Source organism: Miscanthus floridulus, chromosome 12 (assembly GCF_019320115.1).
Source record: "Miscanthus floridulus cultivar M001 chromosome 12, ASM1932011v1, whole genome shotgun sequence".
Lineage (NCBI taxonomy): Eukaryota > Viridiplantae > Streptophyta > Magnoliopsida > Poales > Poaceae > Miscanthus > Miscanthus floridulus.
In genome coordinates this window covers 52,048,521-52,064,937 of record NC_089591.1, presented here as the reverse complement: position 1 = coordinate 52,064,937, position 16,417 = coordinate 52,048,521, and the positions used below count along the sequence as shown (strand labels likewise).

Here is a 16,417-nt window from a genome sequence, read left to right as displayed (position 1 = left end):
AATAACTTATTCTGTAGCCACTTTGAGTTATAATAATTACTATGTTAATTTACGAGATTATAGTAACTCCTTACTAAGTGGTTTAATATAATGTTATGGTAAATATCCCCATATGTTATAGTAACCCAACTATCGTAAATATGTATTGACATTATGGTAAATTAGTATATAAAATTATAGTAAATGGAGGTGGCTACAGAATAACTTATTTTGTAGCCGGCTACTGAATAGCCTCTCCCTATATATATATATATATATATATATATATATATATATATATATATATATATATATATATATATATATATATATATATATATATATATATATATATATATATATATATATATATACGTACTGTTCTATAGCTGGCCATAGAATAAGTTATTATGTGGCTACTTTGAGTTACGATAATTACTATACTAATTTACGAGATTATGGTAACTTTCTCATAAGTGATTTAGTATAACATTATGGTAAATATCATCTTGAATTATAGTAACCCAAGTATCGTAAATATGTATTGTTATTATCGTAAATTAGTATAAACATTATCGTAAATCAAGGTGGCTATAGAATAAGTTATTCTGTGGCCAGCTATAGAATAGTCTTACCGTGTGTCTATATATATATAAGGTGGCTATAGAATAAGTTATTCTGTGGCCAGCTATAGAATAGCCTTATATATATATATATATATATATATATATATATATATATATATATATATATATATATATATATATATATATATATATATATATATATATATAATAGGGAGAGGCTATTCAGTAGCCGGCTACAAAATAAGTTATTCTGTAGCCACCTCCATTTACTATACTTTTATATACTAATTTACCATAATGTCAATACATATTTACGATAATTGGGTTACTATAACACATGGGGATATTTACCATAACGTTATATTAAACCACTTAGTAAGGAGTTACTATAATCTCGTAAATTAACATAGTAATTATCATAACTCAAAGTGGCTACAGAATAAGTTATTCTGTAGCCAGCTACAGGATAGTAGTTCTATATATATATATATATATATATATATATATATATATATATATATATATATATATATATATATATATATAAGGCTATTCTATAGCTGACCACAGAATAACTTATTCTATAGCCACCTTGATTTACGATAATGTTATGCAGCATTACAACACCTTGTTCAGCTGATATTAAAGTCGGCTGATAAATCGACTGAAGTTGTTTTATTATAAAAAAAAATATTGTACATTTAGCTGATAAGTTAGAGCCAACATGCCCGAGTTCGGACAGGTGCACTAGACACGTGTTCATCTAATCCTATACGTGTCACCACGAAGGAGAAAGCAAAACAAGCGTCGCAGCATAGATCTGAGGAGACGTCGCCGCCGTGAAGCAGGTCACCCTAGATCGGCGTGCAATACGCCGGGATGGAAGGGCCTCGCTTATAGCGTAGGTTAAGGAGGGCCCATGAACCTTCCATGGTGGACATCTCCGACGAGGAATGATCTGGATGGAGCTTGACGCCAGAGTGTAGAAAATAGGCTCGATGGAGACCCGTGGTGGCCGGTGACGAGCTGCAAAGGTGACGACGACGAACAACTCGACGATGATGCAGGTCTTGAAAAGCTTGACAGAGCATAGCTGCAGGACGACGGACGGCGACGTAGAACCGCGGCAGGGCGAAAAGCCCAAGTCGAGCATCACCGCGGCAGAGCGGCACAGGCCAGACCGCCGATGAGACTTCCTCCCTTCACCTCGCAGCACACCCCCGGCAAGAGGGCCACGGCCAGATCTGAAATTGGGGCAAGCGAAGATGGCCGGATTATTTTATTCCGTACCTGGGGCTTGCCGTTACCGTGACCTGCAAATTCAGCGGCAGGAGCACCATCAGAGGTGATGATGCCGGCCACCAAAATCCAAGCGACGGCAGCGGCAACCTCGGTACGGCTTCGGGTAGGAAGCATCCGGAAAACACTCGATGCAAACATAACCTAGGAGAAACTAGTATGCACACAGGAAACCGGAAACTGGGGCCGGCCCACCTCCCTCAAGCTACCGGCGGAAGCCGGAGGCGAAGAGGAAGGGGGCTGGAGGGGACGAGCTAGAAGGGGATCAGAGGAGGAGAAAAACCGGCATACGCCTACTGCTCACTACGGAGACTCTATGGCTTTGCTCACATAGCATGACAAGTTGACACGGTAACACGTACGTACTGTATAACATATGACACATAAACATAAATATTATTGTATAACAGATGGCACATGGCACACCCAAAGTTGCAAACAAAAATAACAAATTAAACTGACACCCAAACATTAGTGATACAACAGGTGACTAGGGCCTCCTCATGTTTTGGACCTTAAACGGTGCAGATATAGATATGACCCACCTAAAAACAGGGTCCCATAAAATGGACAGGACCCATTTCCTCTTCGATAGACTTTTGTCCCGGCTGGTTCCCAGGGTAAAAAAAAAACTCGGACTACAGGGATAGCATGCGCCCGCATACTACAAACATTTGCTTTGGATAACGCGGGGCAGACGAGGAGTTTTTTTTACTTCCGGCACTACAATTCGTCCCCGTGGGGGATTGAACCTAGGCCGCAAGGGTGCCACCCGGAGTGCTTGACCAACCGGTCTAGCATTCGTTGGCATCTTTTTTCTAGGTAAGAAATATGAAAATAACCCAAGCCAATGCTGAGATAGAACATGAAACAATTTGATTTGTCTAGTCGTTTTAACTCTCCGCCCCCGCATGACTCATTTGTTAATATTCTATCACTCCCTTTGGTTACAAATATTTAAAGCTTTGACCAAAATTCAGTTAGTTTTTCAAATTTCAACCATTAATAGTTTTCAAATATTTACGTTCGAAACATAGATATCATGTACATCTGTCTTGAAAAGTATTTTCCTATAGCAATATTCTGACAAGAAAATATAGTAGTCAAAATTAAAACCCAGAGTCACAAAAACTTCAATTGTGGCAATTAATTATTACGATGGAAGGTAATAATATTCATATAGAAAAAATATGTACATCTAGACGTAGATTTAGAAGTTACTTAGGTGGTTTTTAATAATATCATATGGGATAATTTTATATGCAATTTTAGGGGCTATTATATTATTTTCATGATAACAAAGGTGTGCATTTTTGTTAAGATTTAGGTGGTTAGTTATTTTAAATAATGGTAGAGATAGATAGTTTAGATATGGATTTAAGGATTACTTTATACTACTTTTTATAATAGTAAATGTGGATGTTTTGATGAAGATTTAACTCTAAAGAGTGCCTTATATATGATATTTATCAGGAGAAACAAAATAGCCAATACAAAAGAGAGATATCATGGCATAAAACAACCTTTGAAAATAAGAGTACATCAAAAACCAATATGATCATCTTCTTCCTTAGATTGTTTGGCATCTGTACCGGAGCTTGGAAACCACATTGAAAAGACAGCAAGAAAAAGAGTCACCTACAAACACCCAAACCATAAAAGGTTTTAAAGAATGCAAAATCCATTAGCCGCTAGTGCCGAAATTTAGTATCCACCGAAAGTATGGGGAAGCCCCAAAGAACACAAGATTACAAGCCTTCAACACCAAAACAGAGTACTCCATATTAGAGAAACCTAACCTTACCGCACAACAGACTATATAACAAAAGCCAACCAACTACTTTCCTTAATAAACACTAACTATCAAGATCCTAAAAGAACCAACGTATCTGCATAACATACCTTCATTGGCATTTGGCGAGTGACAGATAAGTCGTTGAGGTAGGAAGAGGTTAGAGGGACCTTCCTTACTCTAATGCACCATCATGGCCACTATCGCGTTGATGTTGTAAGGAAACCAAACCTTTGTCGTAATTCATGTTTGTATTCATAAAGACAGAGATGGGCAATTTAGATACAGATTTACAATTATTTGAGACTATTTTTCATAATGTTGGAGTAGTGTTTGGACAAGACAAAATAGATGCAATGACCATAGTTGCCAATGATAACTAGAGTCCCTCAGTTTGGTAAAAAAATGATTAGAGTCTACCGAATTGATAGCAAGATGTTTATGTTTTTCACGAGAATTTGTATGCTTTACCAAATTTTCTAGTGTGCTTGTATGAATTGACGTGAATGCTTTACACAAGTTTCCAACCTGTAATAGCAAGATTTAAATGGCTCTGTGTTTTATTTTATTTTTTCTCGAAAACTAAGTTGCAGGAGGGTACGGTAAAATGGCAGAAAAGCGGGTTGCTGGACAACAGATTTTGCTTTATTCCAACTTCTCAGCAAGGCAGCAACTGTAATTTGGGTAAGGAAAGCATCAAGCATGGCCCAATAGAACTCCACGAAAGCGGGCCGCGAGCAGCAAAGCCCAAAAAACAGCAATTCCCCATTAGGCACCAGCGCCCCACACGGCCTTCTTCTTTCTCGGCGATACGGTCTACAACGAGCCGAGCCCATGTAATGTCTTGTCCCGTTCCGTCGAACTGCAGACAACGAAATCTTGGGACGGAATCCCCCAATCCCGGCGTCATCGCGTTCGCTAACTGCTAAGGCTATCCGCACTCGTAGATCTTTATTTTCATCGCTATCCGCACTCGTAGATCTTTATTTTCGTCAATTAAAAAAAATATTTTATCTTAGTCATCAAGTTTTTTTACTCTATACATAGTTTTTTACACTCATATTATCTCTATCATGTACCAATTACTCTATATTTTATTCCTCTCTCTCCCCAGCTCTCAAACTATCTACTACAGTATTTATCGTGGCTCACTAGTGCGCGGTCTGTGCGCGTTTGCAGGCGCGCGGTACGCTACTGGCGTACCGGCCGCTTTAGCGCTGCGCGGTGCGGACAGCCTAATCGTTCTTCTTCCTTGACGGACATCCTTTCCTTCCTCGGCTTGGTTTCGTGCTTTCCTCAACCTCCCCTCTTCCGTGGCGCACAGTTTGTCTTCTGCTTCACGGAAATTCCTACGGGACTGTATATATCCGCTGCGCAGGCGGGGCGGCCCCGCCCCCGGCCGTTGTTGTCTCTGCTCACCCGCCGCGTCCCAATCCCAGGAACTTTCGTCGCGTCAGGTGCGTGATTTCTCCACCGCTCTAGGTTGGTCCGATTTTTTTCGGAAATTCCCTGTGAAATTTCTGGTTTGTTGTGACTTATGACCGAGGGAGACGTCTTGTAGTGTAGTTTCTTGGAATTCTGTTTGGCCGGCTGCTTAGGAGGATTGGAGTGTGAATCAAGGACGGGGAACTATAAAATTGCATGCGTTTGGGTAGGATGAAGCATAGAACCGAACCGTAGGATCCTGATTTCAGGAGCCCAGCCGCCTTCACAATCGGGTTTCCTTTGTCTTTCAGCACATAGGGTTTAGACTTTAGACCACAAAATGGGTGAAATTAGCATGCCTGAATTGGAGTTTACAACTAGGGCAGAAAATTTAGGCCAGTATCTTCCAGAGCTGCCTCGTGATTCTGATCTGAATTTGGGTAAGGTACCTCAATTTGGAGGTGCAAATAAGTTAGCCGATTTGCGCCTCAAGGACATCACAGTAGCCAACTTTGATATCAGCATTAGGACGGAGAATCCTATGCGATCCCCTCCGAAGTTGCCTTCCGACGAGAAGGCAGTGGTGTTGCACAAGTTAGCTCTCCCCTGGCTAGGACAACTAGATAAGATGTTTGTAGAGACGTCACCAAGGAAGCAGTGCAGATTAAGGAGGTGGAGAAGAGTAAGGAGGCAATCGCCTGAGAACCCGCTGCAGCTCAATATCAATTTTTTGGTGCTGGCGACGGGCTATTCACTAGGCATAATTGGGCTGAAGACCGTTGGAGATTGTAATAATAGGAAAAGGGTTTGGGTGAAGGATTTTGGTTTTGCAGGAAAAGGGCGCAAGGCACACCGAAGGGCTAGTAGGGACAGGAGACATGCTTCCTTTGCTGAATCTTACTTGATAGCATCTGATGCAGGTGATGCTTTCAGTAACCACCGGCATAGAACAATGTCGATGAACTATGATGGGGATAGAAGTGAGGACCGGCAAAGTGAGGAGGTTCAGTCAGCATACAAAAGGGACAGTGACATTGGTGAGGAAATGATAATAAGTAGCGAAGAGCAAAATGATGAAAATGAATGGAGCTGGGTGAACCAAGATAGAAATGGTGATCCTCTTGCTGAATCGGTTTCTTCACTTCATACAACACAGCAAGTCCTTGAAAATGGTAAAAATCTTATCTTTATTCATGTTTCTCATGCACTTTTTTTTTTAAAAAAAATAATGCTTGTCTGCCTTCTTACACTATGTAATTTTCAACCATCCTAGAAATGTGTCATGGCTTGTTTAATACTTTTGCTTAAGGAACATAGTACGGGCACAATATTTTTATGGTACTTTCAAAGTTGGAATTTCATGGATTTCCAGCTTTTCTGGCTGAAGTAAATTTTCCACACAACACTTTCTTTATAAATCTGTTGCTTACTTGCTTTTTTCAAACATGTCAGTGCTGACTTTGATCATGCACCATGTATTTATTTACTAAATAGGTAGTTTCTCCAGTATATGTGATGATAGTTTGCTCACACCTCCCCCTTAATAATGTACGAGTAATTATGTCTTGTTCAGTACTGCATTATGCAGCACTGATCAAAATACACATAAGGTCATGGTTATGGCTTCGTGCCTCCATTTACTATTTTTCTTTCAATCCATAGACCCAGACAACGATCATTTCTCATAGTACAAAGCATGCTTTCCACATCAGTGACAAATTTGCTCTCACATCATTTTGGAAAGAAAAATAATGATTTGTTTCTTCACAATATAGTACAAGGGACAAGTGTGCACTTCTGGAGTATTTTGACACTTTTGCCTAGCTCTAGTTCTAATGGGTCACCTAACTCTAGTGGTTCTTGGTATAACAAAGCTGTGCCATCCCAGTTTTTCCATAGATACCACTTGATTACCGTGATTTTAAAAAATTGTTTAGTCTTTGAGCTCTAGTTTATGTTTGTATTAACCACCTCTATTTTTTTGTGTGCTGCTTAGAGATACAAAAATTATCAGAACTTGGCAAAGAACTTGAGGCGGAGGAATCCACTTCTGGTAACAAAGACCAAGATGTAATCGTTTTGCCATATGCAGAGGCCGATATGTTGGAACTGAATGAGAAGATGGAACATCTTGAACAGAAAGTGAAAGAAGCATCAAACACCATCAGAGAGAAAGACTTGAGGCTTTCCAAGCTTCAAGTACTCATCGGTAGGGCAACGCTGGAGGAGGAGGCAGCAGCTAGCATCGACCAGTTGGAGACAGAGCTCGAGCACCATCTCCAGGAGAAACTAGAAGCCGAAATCCAGTGTCTGGTGATGCTGAAAGCGAGGCAGAACTGGCAGGTCCGGGACCTGATGGCCTTGGAGGAGCATAGGGCGCTGTCTGCCGGGGACAAGACCAGAATGTTGCTCAAGCTACGGGAGACGGAGAGCAAGATCGTGATGCTGAAAGAGCAGGTGGACAAGCTGGAGGTCCGGGAGAAGGAGCTCTACCGGACGACTGAGGTCCTGAAGATGCAGAGCAGGACCTTCAAAGTGTCCCTCTTTGGCCTCGTCCAGCTGGTAATGATGTGCCTGTCCCTGAAGATGTTCTTCGCGAGGGTCTCGGACCCATTTGATGAGGTTGTGCCGACATGATGCTGTCAAGTCTTATTTGGATGCAATCGTATCCACCTTCATCCACATGGATTCAGGTGGATAATAGTATAGCCAAAGAAGTCCGCAGTTAGTGTTCTCTTCAGTCTGTAACTTGGCTCGCCGGGTTTGCGATGTCTTAACGTGTGTCTTACTTTAGCTGTAGGCCTGTAGCCAGTAGGTAGTATAGTTTCGTAATCGTACACTGAAATGCAGGTTGTGATGATGTAAGTGAGAAACTACGCGTGTTCTGTAAAAAAATAATGTAGACCTGTGCATAAATTGGGTTCGATTGACAAGTTGGGTGACTGACGGTTTGCAGCTACTGAAAGGTTTCAGCTTCGGTTTCCTTTTCGCTCCACTTGTTTCATGAGGGAAACACAATGTCCCCAGCACGAGAGCGCCGTGTATACGCGCTGGCGCGCGTAGATCTTCCCCCTGTGGGCTGTGACTGAGGAGCGCGTGCAGAAGTGGCGGCGCACCGTGCCGTGTTGGCGCGCGTGCAGGCACCGTGACGTGAACTCTTCTCATCTGAGAGAGGGAGAGGGCGCCCATCGGGCCCAAAAATGCGTAGGCTCTCCCAACGGAGGATCTAGCATAGGCCCATGGTAGAAATTTAGAAACACACTCTTGTTTTTTTTTTTTTTTGTCAATTGCTATAGGGCATCAGCTATTTTTCTGATAATGGACACTATTTAATATTGCCTTTAATAGAGAATACTTTTTAATTGTGGCAATTAGCTCTTGGACAGTACAAATATTAAAATAATATTTTTTTAGGAGTGAATGCTAGAGAGAAGTTAAAATGATCATTATGCCCATAGCTATTTATACCACAATCCTTAATAGTTATCTAAAAAAGTCATAACTTTTACGTATAAAATTGGATGAAGAGACGAACTTTATATCAAACTTGTAGAGCATAATAAGATCTACAACTTCGTAGTTGATAATTTTTTTTATCTAAAATTATTTAGAGTGCCAAAAATTCTCGTTAACCTATAGTTTGAAATTAAAATTTAAAAGTTCCGAGCGACCTCCGATATTGGCATGGTGTATACATGACCTATACATGGCCGGCGCGCGCTCGAAAGTCCCTAATCCCTCATGAGGACCCCACCTAAGCGTGCACAAAGACCATGGAGAGTCAAGCAGAGTAGACCTCATTGTCGTTGTGCTCAACGTCGGTTGAAACCCGTCAAAGTTCACCATGGTGCCCTACTATGTAATGGAGAGAAGAAAGAAGGGATAAATAGTGAAGATTATAGTGGTCTAACTGTCAAATGGGGAAATATGAAGCCAACATATGGGCTTCATAGGGGTGGAACTAGAAATTATACATAGAGTTGCCTTCCAAAGAGATTCAACATATGTGAACTGAAACATAGCTCATCTTTTTAGATTCTTGTGTTGTAACCTTAGCAGCAGAAAACATGAACATGGCCACGTTCCTTGTTCTGGAAATGTCATTCCAGAAACATTCACATTCCCGATTCGAGAACATTCACATTCCCACGTCATAAAATGTCACCCCAAGTTCTTGTTCTCTTCTGGGAACATGACTGCTACAAGGGGGAACTTGAGCATCTGGGTTAGTTATCGATACAGCTGCTTCTATTTTCCTAAATTTATTTTAATACGACGATTTAACAATTCTATTCTTGGACCATTTGGGAGGGCTCCAGCTTTAGCTTCTCCGTAGAGAATCACTCCCAACTAGCCAAACACTCAAAATACCAACTAATTTAGGTGGTGATTAGGACAGAATCACTTCTCCATTTACACTAGGAGCCGAGAGCTAAAAAACCTGCTTCACCCTGCTGCCTGTTATATTCTAGTATGGATCAGTAAAGAATCAATTCTCATCAGCTCTCCATCCTACTCCCTCCTAGGAATCCATTGGAATCACCCCATCGGAGAATCAAAGAGTAGAGCTAAAGAATCAGGAAGCAGAGCTCTCCAAAACAGGGCCTTCTCGTGGTAGGCGACCATGTCTGTCGAGAGCGAGGCTCATGTGGTGACTTATGAATCTCGAACTCTACCTGCCACTCAATATTTTGGCGGTGCTTATAGTGGGGTAGGATGTGTGTTGTTCATAAGGATGAGTTTGCTAGCATGTATATGAGCATTAATTTGTATTGCAATTCATAGTAAAAAAAGAGACTTGAATAATAGCATCATTCAATAAGCTTAATGATGATAAAGTACTAATGACCACCAAATTATTATGACTAATTAAATATGTTTTGAGTAAAATGTAAAATATAATGAAATATAAGTAGTAAAACCTTAAATTTCATTAAATGTGTCATAATATGATAGGCAACAAGTTTATATGACTCAAAATTTTTATTCTAATTGTGTTTTATGTCATTTTGTTGTCTAAAAGACATCGATAAACATATACAACAAGAATTTTTATCATGTATCTTTCTTAGTATAAATATATAGACTATTAAACTATACATTAAATAAAAATATTGTGATGGATGGTGGTGTGTGTGTGTGTGTGGAGGGGCAGGGGCGCCCAGAAAATAAAGGTACCACTAGAGATTGATGATGTAAATGAAAAACATACTCCCTCCGTCCTAAAATACAGGACGTTGTAGCGTTCAAAATTTGTCACACAAAGCAAGACGTTGTAGCCATCACAGTCTAAGCTAACGTCTCATCAGTCCATCATGCCTGCTCGGCTACTCTTTCCGTTGCCAAGAGGTAAAAAACAGAGAGGTGAGTGGTGCTGTGATGGTGCTTTAGTCATGTCAAATCAGAAACATAGCAGGTGTGTAAGGGTAATGCAGGTATTTATCCTCCTTCTTGATCTACGTGACCAACTCTATAACGTCCACCTTTATGGGACAGAGGGAGTATAAGTTTAGACAAGATGATAAAACCGAACACTGCACTGATACACTTAGAGCAAGGCTAATAATACAGCCCGTTGCTGTCTATATAGAATCATTGCGACCATCTCTTAGTCTATCCATATAATAGTTGAGTCTTCACTATTGATACATGGCCCACTTATCTCTCTCATAATACTTCTTGATTTTCGTATCTAAGCCGGCTATAAGCTTACATTCCGTTTCTCCTCTCTCTCCTCTCTCCTCCACCTTGGCATACAGGCTGCTTACAACCCTTTATGTTAGTGAAATCACTAGCCATGGTCCAGGATGGCGGTGCTACGCAAAGGATCAACGAGCATCGATTAGGACACGTGGATGGCATTGAAGGGCCGGGTGCTGCACGGGGCCCCCAATTTTTTGTAATTTGGTCCTTTTTTGAAGAAAATTCACGTTTGGCTCTCTGGGAAACGTAAACTCATCTTTGGACCCTAGGGATCGGCGTCAGGACTCATGGCTCCGAGGTAACATGTCTTGGTACCACAGATCTTGGCTTCGAGGTGCCTAGCCATGCACAGCAGGGCATCTTAGGTGACGTTGACGTGTCCGGTACCTTGGAGCCATAGATCTTGACTCCGATCTCGACGCCAAGATCTATGGCTCCGACCTCGGAGCCGTGGATCTCGGCTCCGAGCTCGGAGCCATGGATCCTGGCCCCGAGCATGGATTCAAAACCCACTGCCAAGTAGGCTGCTTTTATTTCTTCCTCCTCCCTCTCGGGTTCTTCCTCTCCCTAACTCGTCCAATCCCTTAAATCGATGAATTTGACCTTAGATACTTGGATTTCATGTATTGTGTGTGTTGAATTAGGTAATCCACTACTTCGTTACGTTTTATTTGCACTACGTGAGCTCGTTTCACTACCTATGCAATATTAAACTCAATATTATAACAACAAATAATGAAACAAACAACACTATGAAAGGTCTAATAATAGAGCACATTAATCAATATGACAACATTTGAAGTACATGACGACAAACTAAATAACACAAAACATGCCCTAGGTACATCCATACTTAAAGTGTATTACATGACAACACAATGCAAAGTCCAAGATTAGACAACATTGTTCATGAATAAACCACAGAACTAGCAAGTCATGAAGACTACTGAGTGCAACGAGGCCACTTTTCCTTCCTCTGGACATCGGGATTCTCCTCCATCGCTGCCTTCGCTCAGAGCGCACGCTCAAGCTTCCTCTCCCTCTCCTCTCTGTACGCAGCAACACGTCTCCTTTCATCCTCTTCCTTGTGCTCCTTTTCTAGAGCCTCCTCTCTACGTCTCTTCTCCATCATCTCCTTGTCCTCTGCCTCCCACCGTAACAGTTCCTGCATCCACTCCTTGTCTTCCGGTTTGATCTCAGTGTCGATCCACTGCTCAAAATCACAGAGCGGCGGAGGGGTCTGCAACAAATGCAATTGTTACAAAACAAATAAATCATGCAAGACTTCATTTGACATAAAATAATTATTACACAACATCAATTTCTCACCATCTTGTTAATGTGGCGCTGACGAAGTGTAGGCTCAAACGCAAAATTAGCACACATCCAATACCTCTGTCTATACGTGTCATCTTCATCGGACTTGGCTACCTTGCAAGGATCACCGCACCAGCACATGGGAAATGGAACACTACTAGACACAGGCAATGGGTCGAAGGCATTTTCGGTCATCAGGCCATAACTACAATTGAACCAAATTTATTCTAAGAACCGAAAGTAATGAACATTAAACCCTAAACCTAGGGTTTTTCCATTTGTTGCACATAAATGAAAACATAATATAACACGATGATAAGAGATTACCTTGGCTTACTAGCTTTACCACACTTTGGCATCCTACCATTACATAATACAAAAAATAAAAAAATCACTTCAAACATTAGGTAATAACGTATCTAGGGTTGCAAAATAGACGTAATATATAACAAATCAATGCGTAAAAAATGATAAGGGGAGAGAGGATACCTTGCTCGCGAAGATGTATGGATCAAATCCAAGTATCCAAGATCAAATTCGTCGATTCAAGAGATTGGGCAGGTTAGGGAGAGGAAGAACCCGAGAGGGAGGAGAAAGAAATGAAAGCAGACTCGGCAAGGGAAACTTGGCCGTGGGTTTTGAATCCATGCTGGGTGCCAGGATCCATAGCTCCGAGCTCGGAGCCGAGATCTACGGCTCCGAGGTCGGAGCCACAGATCTTGGCGCCGAGCTCGGAGCCAAGATCTGTGGCTCTGAGGTACCGGCCACGTCAATGCCACCTAGGATGCTCTATTGTGCATGGCCAGGCGCCACAGAGCTCTGCTGTGCACGGCCAGGCACCTCAGAGCCAAGATCTGTGACGCCGAGACGTGTTACCTCGGAGCCATGAGTCCTGGCGCCGACCTCCAGGATCCAAAGATGAGTTTACGTCTTTCAGGGGACCAAACATAAATTTTCTTTTTAAAAAAATCAAATTATAAAAAATTGGGCACGGGGCCTATGTGCATCACGCGTACGTGTATAGAAATTTCCAGCCAGGGAGAGAGTTCTACTTCTAGCTGTCCAGTGCAGGTACGTCCCAAAAAATATTGTGATGCAGGGGCGAAGCTAGGATAAACTGCCACCGGGGTCAACAGTGCATCCTGTTTGGTAGGGCTTCTTCACCGGTTTCAGGAGCACTCTTAAAATGTGTTGAGACAAAGGATGCATGAGGGGTGAAGTCGGGCACTCTGCCACCGGCGGAGGTGGAGAGGGGGCACGTAGGCCGGGGCGTTCGACCGCCATGGCACGTAGGCCGATGCGGGGAGGGCGAGCATGGAGAGGTGCTCGGGCGTCGGGGCGTGAAGGCCGGGGCGGAGAGGGCACGCAGGGAGAGGCGCTCGGCCTATTTTGATTTTTTGAACATTTGTTAATCACCCAGCTAATAAAAAGTTTAACTGATCCAAACAAAGAATCAGTCGAGTCCATCAAACTCTAAAATTAACACTAACTCACATTTTCACAATACTCGCAACCATATTTAGTGAACCATTCAGATTGATTTTGACGTAGATGTATGGTAGAAAAAGAGAAAGCCCCTAAGACCTCACTACTCACATCAAATTAGTTAAATCTATGGAGTGCAGATTTGATCATCGTATAAAAAATAATAATTTGGGATTTGCGTTACCGCACCGGCTCGTTCAGGTTCCCTATGGAGCGGTGCGCCTCACTGGATGCGGGGCGCCGCGCCGCCGCCACCATCAGAATGCATGACGTATCGACGCGCCCGATAACGAAGAAGACAGGAAGATCGAAGGGGCAAGGGCAAGAGGCTGAGTTGGATCGTCGGATGGGATGGGAGGCTAGCTGTCAGGCTGAGAATGAAAGAACTGGATCGGTGCAAAGGAGGCCAAACGGGGAATCTGGGCTGTTGCCTGTACAGGCCAGATAGAATCACGTCCACGAAGTGGAATTTTCTTGCGGCTTCTGCGGCACGCTGGGCTGTTGGGCCGCTGGGGTCAGGATTTTTTTTTGCCGGGGTCGACAATGGCCAAAATTCATAGAATACTAGATGCAGTCGCAAAGCCGTCGGGGTCGGCCGACCCCTACGACATAACGTAGCTTCGCCACTGTTGTGATGGATGGTGGTGTGTGTGTGGAGGGGCAGGGGCGCCCGGAAAATAAAGGTACCACTAGAGATTGATGATGTAAATGAAAAACATACTCCCTCCGTCCCAAAATACAGGATGCTGTAGCGTTCAAAATTCGTCACACAAAGCAAGACGTTGTAGCCATCACAGTCTAAGCTAACGTCTCATCGGTCCATCATGCCTGCTCGGCTACTCTTTCCGTCGCCAGGAGGTGAAAAAGACAGAGAGGTGAGTGGTGCTGTGATGGTGCTTTAGTCATGTCAAATCAGAAACGTAGCAGGTGTGTAAGGGTAATGCCGGTATTTATCATCCTCCTTGATCTACGTGACCAACTCTATAACATCCACCTTTATAGGACATACGGAGTATAAGCTTAGACAAGATAACAAAACCGAACACTGCACTGATACACTTAGAGCAAGGCTAATAATATAGCCCGCTACTGTCTGTATATAATCCTTGCGACCATCTCAGTGTATACATATAATAGTTGAGTCTTCACTATTGATATATGGCCCACTTATCTCTCTCATAATACTTCTTGATTTTTATATCTAAGCCGGCTATAAGCTTAGATTCCGGTTCTCCTCTCTCCTCCACTTAGACATACAGCCTGCTTGCGACCCTTTATGCTCTTAGCGAAATCACTAGCCACGGTCCAGGATGGCGGTGCTGCGCAAAGGGTCAACGAGCACCGATTAGGACACGTGGATGGCATTGAAGGGCCGGGTGCTGCACGGGGCCTATGTGCATCACGCGTACGTGTATAGAATTTTCCAGCCAGGGAGAGAGTTCTACTTCTAGCTGTCCAGTGCAGGTACGTCGAGCCTGATAGATGTCCTCATGTCGCCAACGTTTTCAAATTTCATAGTAGGGAAAACCTGTGCTCCCGTGTAGGTGTAGATTACGGACAACACATTCCAACCATGGAACGAACCGGTACCAACTCATGCCACAACTTCGTTGATGGCTTGACGCCAATACCATTTGGGTGGAATCTTTCTAACCCCGGCCTTTTCGGCTTTTCCTTATCTGTCTCTTCTCTTGCCTCTGGTTCGTACGTGTTTGTTGCGTGGAGTTTATCTTTAGTTGGGATGCGTGGTGCAACTGTAAGTTTTCTAGTAATTTTCTTTTCTTCTCATCTGATAAATATCGCAGATAATATCTTGTCATCCTCTAAAAAAACGAAGTTATGTTCATGTCCTTGGCTAGCTTCTACTCTGTAGGTTCTCGCTGCTAGCTCATCCAAACAACGTAACTTTACTGTTACGTAGTATATAAGAGGACGTTACGGTGTTCCTGATTGTGTGACACACCATTTGTCGGCTGCGTACTCCCTCCGGTCATTTACATAAATTGTATGAAAATCGATCGACAACAGGATCAGACAGGTCAGGGGACCCTGTTTTTACCAATCAGAACAGTAGTGTGGGAAAATAAGGCATGACAAGTAATGTAGCAGGACCGAGCTTTATAAGATCTGGAAGAAAGCACAGCTAGTCCGTGCTTAGAAAAGCTTGTATTTGATTTTGGACAGCCTTCCTCTAAAAATTGAAACAGAACTAGCTAGTTTGACTTTCCTATAAAAAAAATTACTCCCTCCGTCCCAAATTATAAACTATTTTAACTTCCAGAGTCAAAGCATCTCAAATTTGACCAAGTTTACAGAAAGAACTACGAAGATTTACTACGACATTAAATAGGTATACTTTGATAATACAATTAATAAAAAAAACTAATGATGTGTATTTAGTATCATAAATATTATTATTTTTATTATATAAATTAGTCAAACTTGAAATACTTATAATTTGGGACTGAGAGAGTAATAAACTAGTGTTTGACCTTTAAATTCCTCACACCACACCATATTGTACTTTTTGTCACAACCCAGTGCACTCACAACAGGAAACCTGCAGGACCATTCGTTCATATAGCCGATCGATCGAGTAGCCGGTACACATGAGAATTCAGAACATTTTTTTTTACATCCTGCATAACCAGACACTGAGACACAACTCAGACGACAGAACTGGCAATGGAACTGTGACCTCCTAACTCACACAGTACAAACTAGGACAAAATGCACTGACACCTCCTGTAATCTCTCTTCAAAACTGATACTGCTTGCTTCGGCAGCACGGATTTTAAAGCAGGCGTATGCTGATGATGGGTGATGATGG

At 42.3% G+C, this 16,417-nt stretch overlaps 2 protein-coding genes across 2 annotated transcripts; one reads left to right on the top strand and one right to left on the bottom strand.

The window, feature by feature from the left end:
* The first annotated feature begins 4,982 nt into the window (after positions 1 to 4,982).
* On the top strand, positions 4,983 to 8,045 carry LOC136496804 (WPP domain-interacting protein 2-like). The gene is made up of 3 exons (XM_066492560.1): positions 4,983 to 5,114; positions 6,003 to 6,254; positions 7,079 to 8,045. Exons 2-3 carry the CDS (start codon positions 6,035 to 6,037, stop codon positions 7,717 to 7,719), a joined length of 861 nt encoding a protein of 286 aa, XP_066348657.1. The 5' UTR covers positions 4,983 to 5,114; positions 6,003 to 6,034; the 3' UTR covers positions 7,720 to 8,045.
* A 3,533-nt stretch (positions 8,046 to 11,578) lies between these two features.
* Positions 11,579 to 12,442, bottom strand: LOC136495462 (uncharacterized). Its single transcript, XM_066491394.1, has 3 exons — positions 12,430 to 12,442; positions 12,115 to 12,307; positions 11,579 to 12,025 (listed from the first exon to the last, which is right to left on the bottom strand). Exons 2-3 carry the CDS (start codon positions 12,295 to 12,297, stop codon positions 11,798 to 11,800), a joined length of 411 nt encoding a protein of 136 aa, XP_066347491.1. The 5' UTR covers positions 12,298 to 12,307; positions 12,430 to 12,442; the 3' UTR covers positions 11,579 to 11,797.
* Positions 12,443 to 16,417: the final 3,975 nt, after the last annotated feature.